This window comes from Staurois parvus, unplaced genomic scaffold (assembly GCF_062004578.1).
Source record: "Staurois parvus isolate SC_StPar_1 unplaced genomic scaffold, SC_StPar_1.0 ptg001045l, whole genome shotgun sequence".
Classification (NCBI taxonomy): Eukaryota; Metazoa; Chordata; class Amphibia; order Anura; family Ranidae; genus Staurois; species Staurois parvus.
The window spans coordinates 5,894,379-5,914,145 of NW_028318841.1; the positions used below are offsets into that span (position 1 = coordinate 5,894,379).

General features: G+C 43.1%; 1 protein-coding gene across 1 annotated transcript in view; it reads left to right on the top strand.

The window, feature by feature from the left end:
- Positions 1–503: 503 nt before the first annotated feature.
- The window catches only part of LOC149440936 (sodium- and chloride-dependent neutral and basic amino acid transporter B(0+)-like), a 64,963-nt gene continuing 45,699 nt past the window's right edge, over positions 504–19,767 (top strand). The window contains exons 1-2 of the mRNA XM_089657988.1: positions 504–1,041; positions 14,320–14,464. Coding sequence (XP_089514114.1) covers positions 988–1,041; positions 14,320–14,464 — 199 coding nt within the window. The 5' untranslated portion in view covers positions 504–987. The remainder of the gene's footprint in view (positions 1,042–14,319; positions 14,465–19,767) is intronic.

A 19,767-nucleotide genomic window follows, 5' to 3' on the forward strand; every position in this document is an offset into this window, starting at 1 on the left:
CAGTTCTGTCCATCAGTGCCCAGCAGTGCTACCAATCTGTGCCCAGGAGTGCTACCAATCTGTGCCCGTCAGTGCTGCCAATTTGTGTCCATCAATGCCACCAGTCAGTGCCACCTATCAGTGCTGTCAGTCAGTACTTCCAGTCAATGCCGCCTAATAGTACCCTTCAACACCCCATATCAGTACCCATACGTGCTGCTTATTAGTGCCCATCAGTGCTGCCTTTCAATGCCCATAAGATCAGTGCCACATATCAGTGCATCCTCATCAATGCCCATCAGTGCTGCCTATCAATGCCGCCTCATTAGTGGCCATCAGTGCTGCCTATTCGTGCCCATCAGTGGTGCCTATTAGTGCAGCCTAATCAACGCATATCAGTGAAGAAGAAAAATTAACTGTTTGCAAAATTTTATAATAGAAGCAAAGAAAAACTTTTTTTTTCAAAATTTTTGGTCTTTTTTCGTTTGTTTAGCAAACAATAAAACATCAAGTGTTGATTAAATACCACCAAAATAAAGCTCTAATTGTGGGAAAACAAATGATAAACATTTCATATGGGCACAGTGTTGCATGACTGTGCAACTGTCAGTGTGCGACAGCGTTGAAAGCTGAAAATTGGCCTGGGCAGGAAGGGAGTAAAAGTGCCCAGTAGGCAAGTGGTTAAAAGTACAGTTCAGAGATGGCAGCCTAAATATTTTTCACGATCATCTTCCTTTAAAATCTAACCAAATGTCATATGATAGTCAAAGCCTTTGTGTGAGATCTGTCCTGTTTTTCATTGACTTGGTTCCAGTAAGCCACAACCATAGGAGGTGCTAGTTACTAATCACACACCTATCAGCAGAAAGAAAACATTACCTGAGAGTGACAGTAAAATAAAAGATTTCAGTGTACCTGAGCAGTGTGGTCCTGTACACCTGAGAAGGAACACTTGATTCTACAAAACAGGAGAGATCTCTTTGAAAGAAGTGATTCTTATGCAAGATAATGGGCATGAAAGAAGTTCTAACGTTCAACAATAATTCTTCCATTGTAAAAAAGGTGAGTAGTAACAAAAATAATTAGGTAACTAAAATGTCTGTAGATGCCATTGATGTGGTCAATGGTTAACTTGTAGAAAGGAATTTAGGTCTATTTAAATAATGAGGATCTAACTAAAAGTAAACCATGCTCTGAAATCTTTTTTAATATAGTAAAAAGCAGCTGAACCAAATCCAGAAATCTATCAAAAAAGTAATCCGTATTTTTAGTATTGTTTGTCTTGTTTGTGAAAGGTGAAATCAGATCATTGTCATGGGTCTGTTCAGTGTTTTATGAACTAATGAATTCCTCCAATTTTGCAAAACAGTGTCATTATTTTTAAGATGTGAGCATAATGGCAATATATTCAAATAAAGGTCATCTTAATTGCAAGAAGTAGTTGGAATGTATTGGATCCTTTAGTGTGAATTTAATTTTTATTTTGTATACCCAACCTAATTCTGTTAGTCACTTTTGGTGTATGTTGGGGGATCTGCACTTTAAGTGATGGAATGTCTTATACCAGCACTGGTCATTGACAAGCTATAGTATTGTGTGGATCAGGCACACCCAGGGGCGGACTGACCATTTGGAAACTCGGGCACTGCCCGAGGGCCCGGGGTCAGTAGTGGGCCCCATGAGATGCCCCTGGTACCTTTTTCATAGGCTTTTTTAAATTTGGGCAAGGACACAGGGGCCCCATGATCCCCTATTGCCCGGGGGCCCCATGAGTTGTCAGTCCGCCCCTAGGCACACCCCTTATGATTAACTGCGTGGCACAAAATGCGTCAAGGAGGAGCCGTACGCTGTGACGTCACGCCGCTGGAGCCTCGAGCAGATCCAGTGGCCATCTTTGTTCTTGGATGGTCAGTGTGTTTTGCTACTGATTACTTGGTTTTATCTACCTTATACCCATGTGCATGGCAATATTTAATAAATTCTTTTTAAATTACTACATTATGGGCATCCTTTTCTTTGGCTCTATTATTAGCTTAAAAAATCCACAGAGCCCATTGCAGAGGACGGTTGCAGTACTGCATGTGACCCAGAGGAGGGAGATTCCTGTCCAGGCTGTTTTCATCCTTAAGGGGACCTCTGGCTGACCATATTATATACATATACATGTGTATTGTAAATGCTCATCTGGTGAGTGCATAATTTTACTATATCCCTGGCACATTACCGAGTTATTATATCTGGCACGAGGAATATCACTTATGATCACTCATATAAGGATCTTCACCATATTTTATGGACATTTTTATTGTCACTTGTTTACAATAAGATTGATCATTTCCTCTTTATCAGCACTTTATTTCATTAGCACCTTATTTTTGGCACATTTCATCTTGAATGTTATTATGAGTTTTTTATTACGAACTTTTAAATATGCACTTTACTGTTGGATGTTGAGTGCTGCACCTATTACCATTATATGTTCTAAATCTTTGTTTTTTCAAAGGAAGAAATAACAAAGTCCACATATCTGAGATATGAATTTAAATCAGCACACATAAATAAAACAAATCCTCAAAAATCTCTTAAAGTCATATCAATATCCTTCCCCTGAAGTACCAATAATTAATACATTCATAGACTTAAACCCAAAATTCATAATTACAGTGCAAAATCAAGTCCCAAAGTAATTTCCCAAAAAATTATGCAAAAATTAAAATAATCTAAAAATATAAATACATCAATCAAATAAAATAAAATAAATAAAGTCCCAAAACACAAAGTGTCCAAATAATGAGTCCAAACTAAGATCAAATCTTGATAGGAAGACGCTTCCTACTCCACTGAAGAAGATGCAAATCAGTCACAGGTGCTCTTCAAATCCCTCAAAAAAAACAAAATCTAGACATAGTATATTACCTTTTAAATAATATACCCCAAAGTGCCACACGTGTATCATGCAAAAAGAACACTCCAGTGTCACAGCACTCATGTGAAAAGTATATTACTAAGTCAATGTCACTGCACACCTTATACCAAGTGCATAATTACCCTCAGTCAGAAAATTTCAGCTTGTAATCAACCACATGTATACAAAGTGTCCTTAGATTGGTATCCTCTTGTTCCAGAAGCACAATCTTAATGCGCATTTATCATGTAAATCAGCCAGCGGTCTCCTCTTAGGTACAGCCTGGTGTGGGATCACCACCACTGTGGATCTGGGTGTTAAGGCGACAGTCAGAGGACCCCTTTAAAGGGTTAGCTGCAATAGGGTCTGGTCATAAGATTCCCTCCTCTGGTCCGGAAAGAGCACCTGGGGTGGGTTTAATTGTGGAGCTAGTCTGTTGTTTGTGGCATCAAACAACAGACTAGCTTTAAAAGGTAATATACTATGTCTAGATTTTGTTTTTTTTGAGGGATTTGAAGAGCACCTGTGATTGATTTGCATCTTCTTCAGTGGAGTAGGAAGCGTCTTCCTATCAAGATTTGATCTTAGTTTGGACTCATTATTTGGACACTTTGTGTTTTGGGACTTTATTTATTTTATTTGATTGATGTATGTATATTTTTAGATTATTTTAATTTTTGCATAATTTTTGGGGAAATTACTTTGGGACTTGATTTTGCACTGTAATTATGAATTTTGGGTTTAAGTCTATGCATTTATTAATCACATATCTGAGATCCCCCCTACACCGCTCTGGGGAATTGATATCCCTGGTTTCACCATTTTAAGGCGAGGGATTGATTTGGGTGACACAAAGCAAACGCTTTGCTTTGTAATGTATTGTATGAAATTTTGTGTTTGTTTAATTTGTTATTATTGATTACTTTAGAGAGATCTGACATTTTAGCTCCTAATGAAGTGGACTGACTCAAATCCAGGAAATGCGCTGAGCTGTTGATACCTGTCACCAGGGCTTTTTTTTAGGTGGTTAGAGAATAGGTGCAGGAAATCCCCTTTTCAAGTCACCCCTTATCTCCACCCCCTATCCACTTCCGAGCACCATCTCTTGGCTGATCCCCTTACCCACCACCGAGTATCGCCCCTTTTAGAGATTACAGAAAGAAGTATCAATTTGTAGCGCTAAGTAATTTGTATGTAATTTGTTAATTATAGGCTGGCAAAATATATCACCTGTAGCTAGCAACAATACACTCCTTTTATTTAACAATAATTCCCACCATCATCAATCAACCCCTCATCAATACGAGACCAACCAGCAACAATAGATCCATCCCACCAACAGTGGACCTCACCAGCAACAATAGATCTCCCAGAAGCCAGCATCAATAGACCTCTCCCGCAACAGTGGAGCTCTCCCAGCAACAACTGCCCCCCAGCAACTATAGATCCTGCAGCACACCTCAGCACCCCTTGCCATTACATACTCTCAGTGCTGGAGGTGTTGGAACTGTGTTCCCCTGCATTCCCACTGAAAAAAAGCCCTGCCTGTCACCACCAATATAGAAGTTTGTTCTCAATGGGTTGCTTTCCCCTTTGTTTATGTATGTAGATGTGTTCCAGTGAAGTGGGTGATAAAAGTATACAGGTCTCTATTACCATTTTGCTCTTGTTTCTAGAAATATTTTGTGTAAATTGGTAAAATTTGGACAAATAAAGACATTCTGTTTTTATGAAGATTGGAGTAGAGTCATTGTGGTGCTTCATAAGTCCTGCCTCTTACAATTTCTATTTACAGTGATTAACAATTAGGGATATGACAACTTTGAAAGAGCCCTTTCAATTACATTCAGGGCATTATAAATGCTTTCAAAGATATATGTAATAGACAAAAAGAAACTAAATAAAATAAGTTCATTGTTATGGTTTACATACCCTATAAATATTAAGGTCAGCGAATGTTTAAGAAGTGTTTTCACCTTAACTTAAACATCGCAACAAAGACACTTTTATAAATGTTTAGTAATGGCAATCTACAAATTACTAATTGCAAACTTTGTATTCTGTGCATACCTTATTTATTTTCCTCCCCATTCTTCTCACAGTGGCCATTTTTTACTTTGGGTACTTTCACGTGCAGGGGACTTTGTGAGTACTATAAATCCATTGCTGAATTGGAGCAGAATGGGAAGGAAGTCAGTTTTGTGGCACTTGTACCAGTTTAGTTTTTGCTTGCATTTTGAAAGTGGACTGAGGCGGACCTGTGTTGGCTCTAAGAGCAGCCAGATGTAAATAAACGTGTATCTGTTTACATCAGGTTACCTCTGAACCATCACATTTAGGTCTTGAAAAACAGAAAAGAACATGGTCCCTTTTCTGTTTTTTTCTGAACCTAGTGAGACTCTGAGGTAGGCAGATACAAGTCAGTTTACATCTGTCTGCCCATAGACCTACATGGAGCTTCCAATCTAGGCCAACTTTGTCTTCATGGACGCGTACCTGAATGAATTCTCTCCACATCATTCTGGATTTCACTTCCAGGGAGAGGGTACCTGCCCCGTCTTATGGTTCTTGGGTCCTTTCCCTACTGTTGTCCCTTCACTCCTCTCTCCCTTGTCCTTTCTCGGTTTTCTGCTTCTCCTATCTTTGGTCCACCCCCTTTTTCTCTTTCCTACCTTCCCCTTCCCATTCTCTGCTCTCTTCACCCCTGCTGTTCTCGTCCTCCATCTCTTGTCCATCATCACTAGTTAAAACCTGCTGTTCTATACCCTGTCTGCCTTCACCTAGATTTATAACCATGGTCCCGTAGTTGGCAATGCTTCCTTTGCAGACTATTCATGACAGGAGCTCTAAAGAACGTTTAGCGTTTGCCTTAATGTTTTCACTATAGTGGTAACCATCATCACTATACCCTTTAAATGTTCTGATCATGCTCCTGATTACAAACGATACTGTGTTTATACCACCTTGTGCCTGTTTCTTACTGGTAACGGCAGTCTGGTTACCGCTGCTTGATGGACATTGTATTCTTTCTTGATCATTTCAAATGACCTGCCTTTATTTGAAGATGGTTTGACTTTCCTGTGTGCAATTGATAAATAATGGAATTACTATCTGAGCAACCTGAAAAACTGACTGGTGGACCTGATTGGAAATCCTGTGTGAAAGGGTCCTTAGTGAGTGAGGTGAGGCAGTACTGACTTTAATCATCCAATGATGTTCTAGCAAAAATCATGTTCCCTTGCATATGATTGGGTATTTTATGCAAAGTGAATGCTCCTTTAGCTTCACCCCATTCACTAAGCTTGATGAAACTTCAGGTCGCAAAGTAAACATGCTCTACTCTTTTGGTAAATCAACCCCAGTATCTCTCAATAACAGTCTAACTGCTTACGGTACATATGCTGTTAAACCAACATCAGTAGTTATCCTCTCACTTCATGTATGTATTATTAAATTATTTCACTTGGTGGAATGTCTTTCAAAGCATACAATCCATTAAGAAGAGTTATTCTTTCTGTTCCGTGTCTAGTTTTGCATTAATATTTAACTATTGAGAGCTATGTAATGTTCACATTGAAAAATTCATGAATAGCCTTACTGTATAGAATTTAATAACATACCCCTGGCAATTAATTGTTATTTGTTTTGAGTTTCCCTTTTTAACTAACCAAAGGACATCTTGTGTTGCTTTGTGTATTGTTTTATCCTAGAACTGTTTACCCGCTACTCTTACACTTACTTTTCTAAGAACCTAGAGAAGGCAATAGGTTTTGACAGTAGAGGATGATTTACTAAAGGAACAAATTGTAACTCCAGCCTGTGTTTACTTTGGGGCTCGTTCACACCAGGCTGCACGCTAGAATGCTTATGCATCGGTGTATGTTGTGTAGGGGCTGTTGGGGTCAGTATGTTGCGTTGTTACAGTACATAGCATTTTTTTTCTTTTCTTTACCTTTTTTTTACTTTATTGAAGTGTGGCACTTCGTTCAAGTCAATGCACTGAAGAGTGTTGTGATATGCTGCAGTGCAGTGCCATTAGTTGCACTGCACAAAAATGCAGACATGCTGTATTTTTATGCATCACCCTTCAACACAGCATTACAGTGTAAACAGGTCACATTGAATACAGTAGTTTTCTATGTGCTCTAGCATTGAGTTTGCATTGACATTTGCAGATCAATGCAGCTCAATGGATATGATGTGACCAAACCCTTAGAATACCAAGTTTGGATTAGATCAAATAAAGACAATACAAAACTATTATATGTTCTCTTTAACACAGAAGTCTATAGAGAGTTATTTGGCTGACACGTAATAATCCAATTTGTGTTAAAGTGTTTTTACAGAAATCAAATATGCAGTTAACTAGTTTAACTGGTTGCCGACCAGCCACTGTATAAAAATGGCGACAGGGTGACACCACTGCGCAAAATCATGTTTTAAAACATAATTTTGCAAAACAGGTAGGGGGCGCGCGCAAGGCGTGCGACCGCCCTACCCACGATGCCGATCGCGGTCGCGTGTGTCAATCACTGGGTCCCGGCCGGTCATTACCCACCGGTTCCCAGCGATTGCCAGCAAACAGTGACACAGAGCACAGCTGCATTGTTTTCAATGCAGTTCTGCTCTCTGTCAGTTCCCAACACACTGTTCCTGAGAGCGGAGTTTAGCTCTCTGGATCAGTGTGTTCCTGTGAAGTACACACCCACCCACTAGTAAAACACTCCCCTCACACAGTAAACCCTTTGATTGCCTAAAAAAGTTAACCCCTTTCTCCCCAGTGCCATTAGTACAATGTCAGTGGGTTTTTTTTTGCACTGATCACTGTATTGGTGTCACTGGGGATGTCAGTGACCCTAAATCAGTTCCCCCCCAGTGTCTGAATGTCCCCTGCAGTCCCGCCATAAGTCGCTGATCACTGCCATTATTAGTATAAAAAAAATTGAAAATCCAGTATCTATACCGTCATTTGTAAACGCTATAACTTTCACGTAAACCAATTAATTTGGGATTTTTTTTAGCAAAGACATGTCGCAGAATACATTTTGGCTGAAATTTCTGACAAAATTAGATTTTTAAATTTTTTACTGGATATGTTTTATAGCAAAAAGTCCAAAATATGTTTTTTTTTCTCAAAATTGTTGTCTTTTTTTTTTTATAGTGCGAAAAATAAAAAATGCACATGCAATTAAATACCACCAAACGAAAGCTCAATTTGTGGGGGAAAAAATTATATAAATTTCAATTTGATGCAGCGTTGCATGACCGCACAATTGTCAGTTAAAGTAACTCAGCGCCGTAACACAAACCGCTTATGTAAGGAACTCTTCAATACTTTGTTCTGCAACAAGACAGTTTTAGGAATGTGAACAATTTGTTTACACAGGAACACAAAATAATTTCTCAGGTGTGATTAAATACAAGTCAGGTACAGAAGATCACACAACCGTCAGTCTAATGTCCTTTACATAGATGTAACATTTCTCTCTTTCACATTCCATCTTCAGCAATAGCCTCTTTTCATATAACCACCAGTATGTACTTTTATACCACTTGCAGCCATTCTTCACATTTATATTCCAGTACAACTGTATGTCAGTCTAATCAAGTACCATATACATTAAAGTGTTACTAAACCCACAACAATAAAATCAGTCTGTATATTGTATACATTAAAGTTTGCTTGTTGTACTCACTGTGAAACCTAAGGGGTTAATCCTCTGCATTGTGTAAAAAGGCTGTTTGATCCTTTCTTCTCTGATTCTCCTCTACTTCTACTGTCCCCAGTCCATCTGGTGATCGGGCAGAGCCTTGGAGCAAGCTGCACATGCTCAGTTTGGTGTGTATTGCTAGAGAGTTTTTTTTTCTTGAGGGAGTGCATGTGATCAGCAAAGGGCCAATCAGCGCTGTCCAGACAGGGGGCAGGAGTTATGCAGCCTCATTGGATAATCAGAGGAGAATATAAGCTTTAACCAGTGCTCTGCTGGACACTGATAGAAGTCACAAGACTGCGCTAACTGCTGATGGGAAAAGGTATTTAGCAGTTTAAATTTACTAAAGTAATTGCATTTCCATGTTCTGTGTACTGTAGGAAACTGGAAATAGTGAATGCAGGGTCCTGGGTTTAGTAACACTTAAAAGAGGAATTTCAGTCCCCTCTTAAGTGGTCCTGTCTTAAGTGATCCTGCCCCCTGCTCCACAGCCACCATTATGGTGCATGCATAGATGTGCCGAAGAGTTTTGCCTGGAGTGACCAAATCTGAATTGCACATGTAAGGTGAGGCTGAACCAGTGTTTTGTAAAGGGATAGGATTATAAATTTATCTCTGGAATGTATGCCATTTTTAATGCATCAGAGTATTATGCTATATGTACAAAAAGTGCTGCGCTACAATTAAATTTTGTAAGACATCATCTATGACGAAACATGTTGGGTGGAGCCTGCTGTGATATCATCATGCTGACCAGAAGTAAACTGGAAGCACGCTGGTAATGCGGTTTCTGAGGTTTTGATGGTTTTTACATCAATATTTACATGATATTTTACCTCTGTGAGAGCAATTTTTAACCTTTTTCTTAAATAGAAACAGCTTTCACACTATGTGGAGCATCTGATCTTTTTCCGGGTACTTACCTACATGCATGGACCCCTTATGGTGGATACTGTGGAGCAGCTGTCTGTAAGAGGGAGAGTGTTTTTACCAGTGATGTGTGAGATTTTATCCATAATGTGTTTTTGACTCTTGTTGGTTCTGAGAGTCAATAATATTTGGTAAGCAAATTTGGATTCCTTTCTTTGGTGGTGGATCACAGTGGAGGAATTTTATTTTGGAGAATTAATTGGATTGTATCCAGATCCCTTTTCATCACTGATTCTTTCTGGGGAGCCCCATCTAATAGGTATTTTATTTTTGGCATTTTTGGTGCTGAACGTGATAGATAAGTATTGAACCTCATTGAACATCACTTTGATATTTCACCAGAAGCACCAGGGTATCATGAAAGGAGTTTTTGATTCTCGCCTACCCTTTGTGGACAGTGTCTATGTGACAGCGAGAGACGGTCTCAGCATTTACCTGATCCACCTCCAGTACAAAGTCCCACAAGGCACTTGTGTAACTACAAAGTCTGAGAATATATTTTTTTGTATGTCAATGTTTTTATTAATTTATAAACAGTTTAAGACAGGAGCAACAAAACATGCCGACGCAGGGGCTATCAATTGCACATAAAAAAAAATTAAAAACACAGTGCTCTAAAACCTACAGAGCAAAAGGTGCGCCCATGCAGGGGCTATCAATGGCACATAATTGACAAAAACATAGGTATAACACCGACAGCAACTCAAACTAAAGGCAGCTATCCACTGCCACACCAAAAACAAACAGAAAAAGAAAAGGAAAGAGAAGTACAAAAGGAAAAAGATAACAAGACCAAGAGCAGGGGTCCGAGAACGCCAATACCGAGCACCATCACAACCCCAGACTAGTCGGGAGGAGTGTGGGAAAGGCATATTTCAACCACGGCTCCCATATTTTCAAGAATTTCCATTGAGAGTCGTTACAGATACTCAACATCTGTTCATTGAGCATCATAGTGGTCATACGGTCCCGCACACTCTGAAGAGGGACGAACAGGCTCTTCCAGGCCTGAGCAATTGTTCTAGTGGCCGAAAAAACAAATAGGAAGCCAACTTCTGCTGGTGAGCCAAGAGGCCCGTTATGGTATAATGAAGCAAAGCATACCAAGCATCCTGGCGTATAGAGAGATGGAACAAGGTGAAAAGGAGGCCAAACAAACAAGACCAAAAACTAAACAGTCTCGGGCATGACCACCAAATATGCAATACTTCACCACGATGGCCACAACCCCGAAAGCATCGATCACTGCAGGCAGGGTTTGCCTGGGCCAAACGAGCCGGAACCCAATACCAACGAAACAATACTTTGTATGCCGCCTCCAGCATGGTCATATTAAATGAACATTTAGCAATAAGCGACCTGGCCGTATTCCAGTCCTCCAGATCCACGACTGCCCCCAGATTGCGCTCCCACTGAGTGACACAAGAAAGAGAAGTATGCGTTGAGCGTCTGTTCAAAGCTGAATAAAGAAGGGAAATAAAGCCCAGGGGGGCCCGGACGCTGTTGGCAAAGCAGTTCAAAGGCAGATTTCTGGTACGGGAAAATGAAAGTGCCCCGCAGTGAGGTCAGCCAATGCCGCAATTGAAGGTAACAAAAAAATTCCATGACTCCCAAACAGAATTCCAAGTGGGGAAGGACCGAGAAGTCAAAAAGTGTCGCACCTGCAAAAAACCATTGGCCACCCACCAAGAAAACGCCTTTGGTTGATCTAAACCCGGTGGGAAGAGAGGGTTGTTAATAACTGGGAACAAAAGTAGGAAAGGTGACATCAGGCCACTGGAGTAAGGTACTGAATCCCATACTTATAAGCCATAGGGCGTAGAGCAGGGGGAAGCCATAGAAGCGTCAATGTCGCAATAGGGGCACAACTAGGTAGTTCCAGCAGGACCTAGAGAGGAACATCCGAGGAAGCATGCAACATAGACAGCAGGGCAATCTGGCTCTCCTGATACATTACATTACATACCTTACATTAGGCACCCCAAGACCACCCTGGAGTCTATGAACAAAAAGCGTATTTCTGGAGACTCTGGGGCGCTTATTGGCCCAGATAAAATGCATAATCTTCGCCTGAATCAACCAAAGAAAATCAACCGAAGAGTAGGAACCCGCACTGGGAGGGTGCAAAAATAGTATAACAATTTCAGCAAGATGGTCATTTTCACTGAATTAACCCGTTCTATCCAAGACAGGTGCAGAAATTGCCAGGAGCGCATAAAAGAGGACACAGAGCGAAGCAATGGATAATAATTTGCAGCAAACAACAAGCCATAGGTAGGGGTCAAGTGAATGCCTAGGTATTCAAGAGAAGAGGAAGCCCATTTATAAGGAAGTGAGACTGTAGGTGCGAAACCAAATCTGAGGCCAAAGTAATATTGAGAGTGACAGTCTTATCCAAATGAATACGGAGACCCGAAATCAAGGAGAAGCACACAAGAACCTGTTGCAAATTTGGAAGCATCGTTAGGAGATTAGTGAGATTCAAGAGGGCATTTTCCGCAAAAAGGTTCAACTTGAACTCCTGTTCTGTGTATGGAACACCCAATATATTACAATCGGCCCAGAGCGCTAAAGCCAGTGGCTCAAGCGCCAGGACAAAGAGCGCCGGGGACAGGGGGCAGCCCTGTCTCGTCCCCCACCAAATAGAAAAGGGATTTGAGAAATACCCAGCGTATTTAACAGAAGCCGAAGGGGAAGAATACAAGGCTTGAATCCAAGAAAGAATAGTATCCCCAAAACCCCAACAAGGCAGCACAAACCACAGATATTCCCAGGATAGAGAATCAAAGGCTTTATATATGTCTAAGGATGGTAAGAATCCCGGGATTTTCCGCTGTTGTAGAAAGTGTATAAGATGAACCACCTTACGAACGTTATCACCCGCCTGCCTCCCAGCGACAAAACCTACTTGGTCCCTGTGGACCAGACTATGCAAATATTTATTGATACAAAGACTAAGGATCTTGCCCAATATCTTCAGGTCTTCATTAAGAAGAGAAAAGGGCCGGCAGGCTTGCAGTTCCTGCACATCATCGGTAGCTTTAGGAATCATGGAGATATGAGCTTTAATCGCGTCCAGAGAGGGCAAAGAGCCCTATCGTAACTCACTGAAATAGTCAGCCAAGAAGGGCACCAACAGGGTTGCAAATTTCTTATAATAGAGACCGGAGAAGCCGTCGGGACTTGGGGCTGTGGTGGACCGTAGAGATTTGATAGCTTGGAGCACTTCCGATACAGTGACACCGGCGTTGAGGGCCATCTGCGCTGCCTCGGATAATCCAGAAAGTTGGAGATCTTGGAAGAATGCATCTGCCTGAGCCACAGGGAAGGGATCTCATTTAGCATAAAGGCACGAAAGGAAGTCTTTGAAACGGGAAACAATCTGCTGGGGATTAGAAGTACAGTCAACCGTGGGAAGTCACAATCGGATCACTTTATGGGGTTTCCCCACAGAATTTAGTTTCCTGGCCAGCATTGGACCCGGTTTATTAGCACAGGAAATTTGTGTTTGGTCCAATGCAGGGCCCATTCTGCCTCCGAAAAAGCAAGTAGGTCCAACTCTGCAGCCAGAGCGTCCCGTACGCTTTTATGGGCCGCGTTTGGAAATGACTGCCAACGAGCATCTGCAGAGGCCAGTAGAGAATGAAGCTCCAAATGTCGACTCTCCCGATCCCACTTCCAAGCCACTGCCAGCTGTATAACATGACCCCACACCGTGGCTTTATGCGCCTCCCACAGGGGCACTGCCAAAAGAGACAGATCCCTAGTTTTCCGTAAAGTATGTGTGTAAGAAAGATTCTATTTGTTGGCAGGTAACCTAAATGGTCAATAGAGAATCATTAATGTGCCAGTGAAAGGGGTGTCATACCGACCCAGAGAGGGAAAGGAGGAGTACCAGGGGATCATGGTCCAACCACGGCGAGGAGGGAATAGCTCTCCGCCTGACCAAGGGAAGCTGCTGGACATGCATGAATATATGGTCAATTCTAGAAAAACTGTCATGAGGATTGGAATAGAATGTAAAGTTGTGCTCAGTTGAGTGAAGTTCCCTCCAGACGTCCGCCAGCCCCACCGTCTGCAAGAGAGAGTGCATACGTTCCTCTAGCACTAAGTCGTGAGAAGGGGCATAGCGCCTATCCAATGTGCCCCCCGGGCATAGCGCCTATCCAATGTGGAATCCAAGGTAACATTTGAATCTCCCAAAAGAAGAAGAAGACCTTTGGAGTGTCGGGAAATGATGGTGCAAAGATGAGAAAAGAATTTATGCTGAAAGCAATTAGGCGTGTAGTACGAAACAAAAGTAACCTCCTGATCCCAGAGGGTGCCCTGCAGGAACAAATACCTGCCCGTGGGGACCGCTATATTCCGAGCACAAGCATATGTTTTTTTAATTCCTGAATTGGTTACTGTGGGGTAGATTTATTAAATTACTTTTGGAGATTTTAAAATCTAGTGCAGTTGTGCATAGTAGCCAATCAGCTTCTATCTCCAGCTTGTTTAATTAAGCGCTGATAATAAAACATTGAAATGGATTGGTTTCTGTGTGGAGCTTCACTCTCCACTTTTAGGAAATCCCCCCCCCCCCCGTGTGTTCTACACTCTGCACTTTTTTATTTGATTAGACAAGGCAAAATCAATTACTGTTAATAATATATGTATTATCCTTTATGCAGTTTTTTTATTTTTAATTCAACAATGCTATGTGTGAAGAGTTGATCATAGAATCATGCAGCCTAAAACAGGTGTATTATACTGAGCTCTTCTGTGTGACTGACTTTCTTTTATTTTCTCTAGGACACCCATGTGGATTCTAATGATGAAAACAAGGAAAGGGGAAATTGGTCCAGAAAATCAGACTATTTACTGTCCATGATTGGATATGCTGTGGGTTTGGGGAATGTGTGGAGGTTTCCCTACCTTGCATACAAGAATGGCGGAGGTAAGAACATGGCCTTCCTTGGTCTTACACAGGTGCGTAGATAAGGGTGGAGTAAAGGAGGTCTGAACCCCCCCCAGAGGAGAGTTGCCAACCATCCTTGCAGCCCTCGAAATTTCCATTCACCTGCGAGTGGAAATACACTGGGGGCGGTGATCAGTGCCGGGACTGGGGGTGTATGGGAGGGGTGGCGGTGGGGGCAGTGAAAAGCAGCGATCTCCTATATGGCTTTTAATAAAGCAGCTGGAAGCTATGGAAGAGAGAGGAGGATAAGCAGCTTCCAGCTGCTTTATTGAAAACCATATAGGAGATCGCTGCTTGTCACCTCCCTCACCGCTACACAGAACATTCCTGATGGTTTCATTTTCTTTCTGGTTCCCCCCCTTCCCTTCCACCGCAGCTGTGTTCTTCTCACTGTCCAGCCCCTCCCTCCATCCTCCGCACCAACAGGAGAAGAGGGAAAGAGAGGCTGGATCTGCTTTGCCTCTCCCTGTACCCACCCACACTCCAGTCTGTGCAGCTTCAGAGGATGTGTGGGCAGGAACTGAACACAGCAGCCTACAGCTCTGATGCTTCTGAATGAGTCATGACGAGTCAGATCTACCTTCCACTCACCCCTCCCTTCCTTCCTTCCACCCCTCCCTTCCTTCCCTCCACCCACTCCTCTCTTCCTTCCACCCACTCTCCCTACCTTCTTTCCACCCTCCCTTCCTTCCCTCCACCCACTCCTCTCTTCCTTGCACCCACCCCTCTCTTTCTTCCTTCCACCCACCCCTCCCTTCCACCCTTCCATCCCTTCCTCTCACCCTCCCTCCCTTCCACCCACCCACCTACCCTCCCTTCCACCCTTCCATCCCTTCCTTTCACCCTCCCTCCCTCCCTTCCACCCACCCACCTACCCTCCCTTCCTTCCACCCACCCCTCCCTTCCACCCACCCCTCTCTTCCTTCCTTCCTTCCTTCCACCTCCCCTCCCTTCCTCCCTTCCTTACACCCACCCCTCTCTTTCTTTCTTTCTTTTTTCTTTTCTTTCTTTCTTTCTTTCTTTCTTTCTTTCTTTCCTTCCTTCCTTCCTTCCTTCCTTCCTTCCTTACTTCCCTCCCTCCCTCCCTTCCTTCCACCCACCCCTCCCTTTCTCCCTTCCTTCCACCCACCCCTCTCTTCCTTCCTTCCACCTCCCCTCCCTTCCTTCCACCCACCCTTTCCTTCCACCAACCTCTCCCTCCCTTTCTTCCACCCACCCCTTCCTTCCACCCACCCCTCCCTACCTCCCTTCCATACACCCACCCTCTCTTTCTTCCTTCCTTCCTTCCTTCCTTCCTTCCTTCCTTCCTTCCTTCCTTCCTTCCTTCCTTCCTTCCTTCCTTCCTTCCTTCCTTCCTTCCCTCCCTCCCTCCCTTCCTTCCTTCCATCCCTTCTTCCCTCCCTCTCTTCCTTCCACCCTACCTCCCTCCCTCCCTTCCTTTCACCCTCCCTCCCTTCTTTCCACCTACCCACCTACCCTCCCTTCCTTCCACCCACCCCTCTATTCCTTCCTTCCTTTCATCCCTCCCTCCCTTCCTTCCTTCCACCCACCCTCCCTTCCTTCCACCTCCCCACCCTCCCTCCCACCCATCTCTTCCTTTCTTCCATCCCTCCCTCCCTCCCTTCTTCCACCCACCCCTCCCTTCCTTCCACCTACCCTCCCTTCCTTCCACCTCTCCTCCCTTCCTTCCACCCACCCCTTATTTCCACCAACCTCTCCCTCCCTTTCTTCCACCCACCCCTTCCTTCCACCCACCTTTCCTTCCTTCCTTCCTTCCCTCCACCTCTCTCTTCCTTTCTTCCACCTGCCCCTCCCTTCCTTCCTTCAACCTGCCCCTTCCTCCCTTCCACCCACCCCTCCCTTCCTCCCTTCCACCCACCCACCCCTCCCTTCCTCCCTTCCTTCTACCCACCCCTTCCTTCCTTCCTTCCTTCCACCCACCCCTCCCATCCTTCCTTCCTCCCACCCCTCCCTCCCTTTCTTCCACCCACCCCTTTCTTTCCACACCCCCCTCCTCCCTTACACTCACCCCTCCCTTCCTCCCAACCCTCCTTTCCTTCCTTCCACCCACCCATCCCTTCCTTTCACCCACCCTTTCTTCCTTACACCCACCCACCCCTTCCTTCCTTCCTACCACCCACCCCTTCCTTCCACCCACCCCTTCCTTTCATCCACCCCTTCCTTCCATCCACCCCTTCCTTCCTTCTTTCCACCCACCCCTTCCTTCCACCCCCCCCTGCCTTCCTTCCTTCCTTCCACCCACCCACCCTTCCCTTCCTTCCTCCCATCCACCCCTCCCTTCCTTCCTTCCTTCCTTCCATCCACCTCTTCCTTCCTTCCTTGCTTTCTTCCTTCCACCCACCCCTTCCTTCCACCCACTCCTACCTTCCTTCCTTCCATCCAACCAACCCTTCCCTCCTTCCTTCCACCCACCCCCTTCCTTCCTTCCTTCAAGGGGGAGAAGTTGAGGGGGTGGGGGAGTGGTAAAAATACAGCTCAGCTGTGAGCTGAACCCCTCCCCCTCAAAAAAAAATGTATCTACATCCTTGGTCTTACATAAAGGGATTAACATGTCAGTTGTCACATCAACTCACTACTTCAATTTGCAAGCGGGATCCTTTTCTATTTTCTAAGCAAGAGTCACAATTACAGAAAGAAAAACGTTTTTGCCTTGCTACAATTTCAGCAGTGATAGCAGACTGCTGAACTTGTGATTTGCATGTCCAGCTGTATAGTTATATGTTTTGGCAACAGGTATTTGATAGCTATAACTTATAAACCTGACGATGAATGGGCAATGTTACCCCCCATGATGTTTATTTGCATTAATCAAGGAATTTAAATCAGTCCTAATTGACGTGCTCAAAGTCTTATCAATAAGCAGCAGATTGTGCATTTATTCAATGACCAGTTAATCAGTGACAAGACAGTTTATTTAATCTTTCACAATGGTGTATTACACAGAACATATACCTAGCATTATGTTCATTCTAAACTCTGAGACAATATGTGCACACCAATCAATCCAAGAACAATTGATGCAACTGCCTGTAAAAGCTATAATATCGTCATTAATCCTGTTTTAATATCCTTGCCTGGGATCCACTTCTAGCAAAGCTTAGGCTTCACTCAGGCCTAACATTCTTCTCTAGGACAGGGATTTCATAAATCAATACCAGCAATAAGGGTGAAATTTGTAATGATGGCACATTCTGTTCTCTGTGAGTTCCCATATATCCAGCACACACTTGGTATCTTGATGTATGAGGAAGTGAGATGTGAAAATGTTCTACACTTACCATAAAGTAGAGATCTCTGACCTTTATTAGCACACAAACCACACTGAAACATTAATAAGTGATGGAGTAATAAACTAACATTTTTTTAAAGCATGTCAATTGCACGGTCAAGAGTCTTTTCTCGGCAAGTAATCCCATGTGACACTGTGGAAAGGAAAGTGCAAAGCCAAACTCATGAACAATTGGTATAATTGCGTCCTAATGAAGTAAAAAAAAAGTGTAATAGCCCAAAGCAACCGATCAACATTAAATCTGAATTCACACTTAGGGATAATTTACGAAAAGAAAAGAGAAGGTTTACTTTCAATAAAATATACTTAAAGTGATTGTATAGTTAATTTTATAGTGATTTTTTTGAAAATAACAAACATGTCATACTTACCTGCTCTGTACAATGGTTCTGCTCAGAGTAGCCCTAATCCACCTCTTCTTGTGGCCCCTGCCAGCACTTTAGGCTCCTCCTCTTCCCTGTGTGTCACCATAGGAAGCTGCTTCCTATGGTGGCACACGTGTGGGCTTGATCCAGGTTTTGTCTGTCTATAGACACACACAGTGCAGCTTGGCCCTCCCCCCTGCTTCCTTGTTACTGGATTTGATTGACAAAAGCAGGAGCCAATGGCTCCAGCTGCTCTCATTGAGTCAAGGGGTGAGTGAGAAAAAGTGCAGTTCCACTGCTCTCGGACACAGGGCTGGATTGAGATCTGGATCAGGTATGTATTTGGGGGGTGGGCAGCTGACAATAGAAGGGGGTTTTATTTTACCTTAAAGCAAAGAATGCATTAGGGAAAAAATATAACCTTGAGCCTTTTCAACCACTTTAAGCTATGTCTACTTGGAATATCCAGTTCGGTCCATTGCATATATATATTAGGGCTTGAAAAAGCCGCTCACCCACTCGCCAAATGCGAGGAGAAATTCCTCTGTGTGCGAGCGGTGAGCACATATGAAGCTTGGAGCGACTGCACCTGTGCTGCAAGCCTCATTGTGAAGCCGAGTTCTGGTTTACAACTTCCGGTTTCCGGCTTCTGCGGCAGCTCCGCCGAGGGGACAAGTGCATGAGAGGTCCGCTCTCCTCCGCTGAGAGGAGACACCCTCTCCACCGCCGCGGGGGACTCAGGGGGACAGTAAGTACTGTATACAACATGTCCTATCACTATAATGGAGTACAGGAGAGCTGGGATATACATTACTGTATACATGTCATATCACTATAATGGAGTACAGGGGAGCTGGGATATACATTACTATGATTACTGTATACATGTCATATCACTATAATGGAGTACAGGAGAGCTGTGATATACATTACTGTATACATGTCATATCACTATAATGGAGTACAGGGGAGCTGGGATATACATTACTGTATACATGTCATATCACTATAATGGAGTACAGGAGAGCTGTGATATACATTACTGTATACATGTCATATCACTATAATGGAGTACAGGGGAGCTGGGATATACATTACTGTATACATGTCATATCACTATAATGGAGTACAGGGGAGCTGGGATATACATTACTGTATACATGTCATATCACTATAATGGAGTACAGGGGAGCTGGGATATACATTACTGTATACATGTCATATCACTATAATGGAGTACAGGGGAGCTGGGATATACTTTACTGTATACATGTCATATCACTATAATGGAGTACAGGGGAGCTGGGATATACATTACTGTATACATGTCATATCACTATAATGGAGTACAGGGGAGCTGGGATATACATTACTGTATACATGTCAAATCACTATAATGGAGTACAGGGGAGGGGGGATATACATCATGTATACATGTCATATCACTATAATGGAGTACAGGGGAGCTGGGATATACATTACTGTATACATGTCATATCACTATAATGGAGTACAGGGGAGCTGGGATATACATTACTGTATACATATCATATCACTATAATGGAGTACAGGGGAGCTGGGATATACATTACTGTATACATGTCATA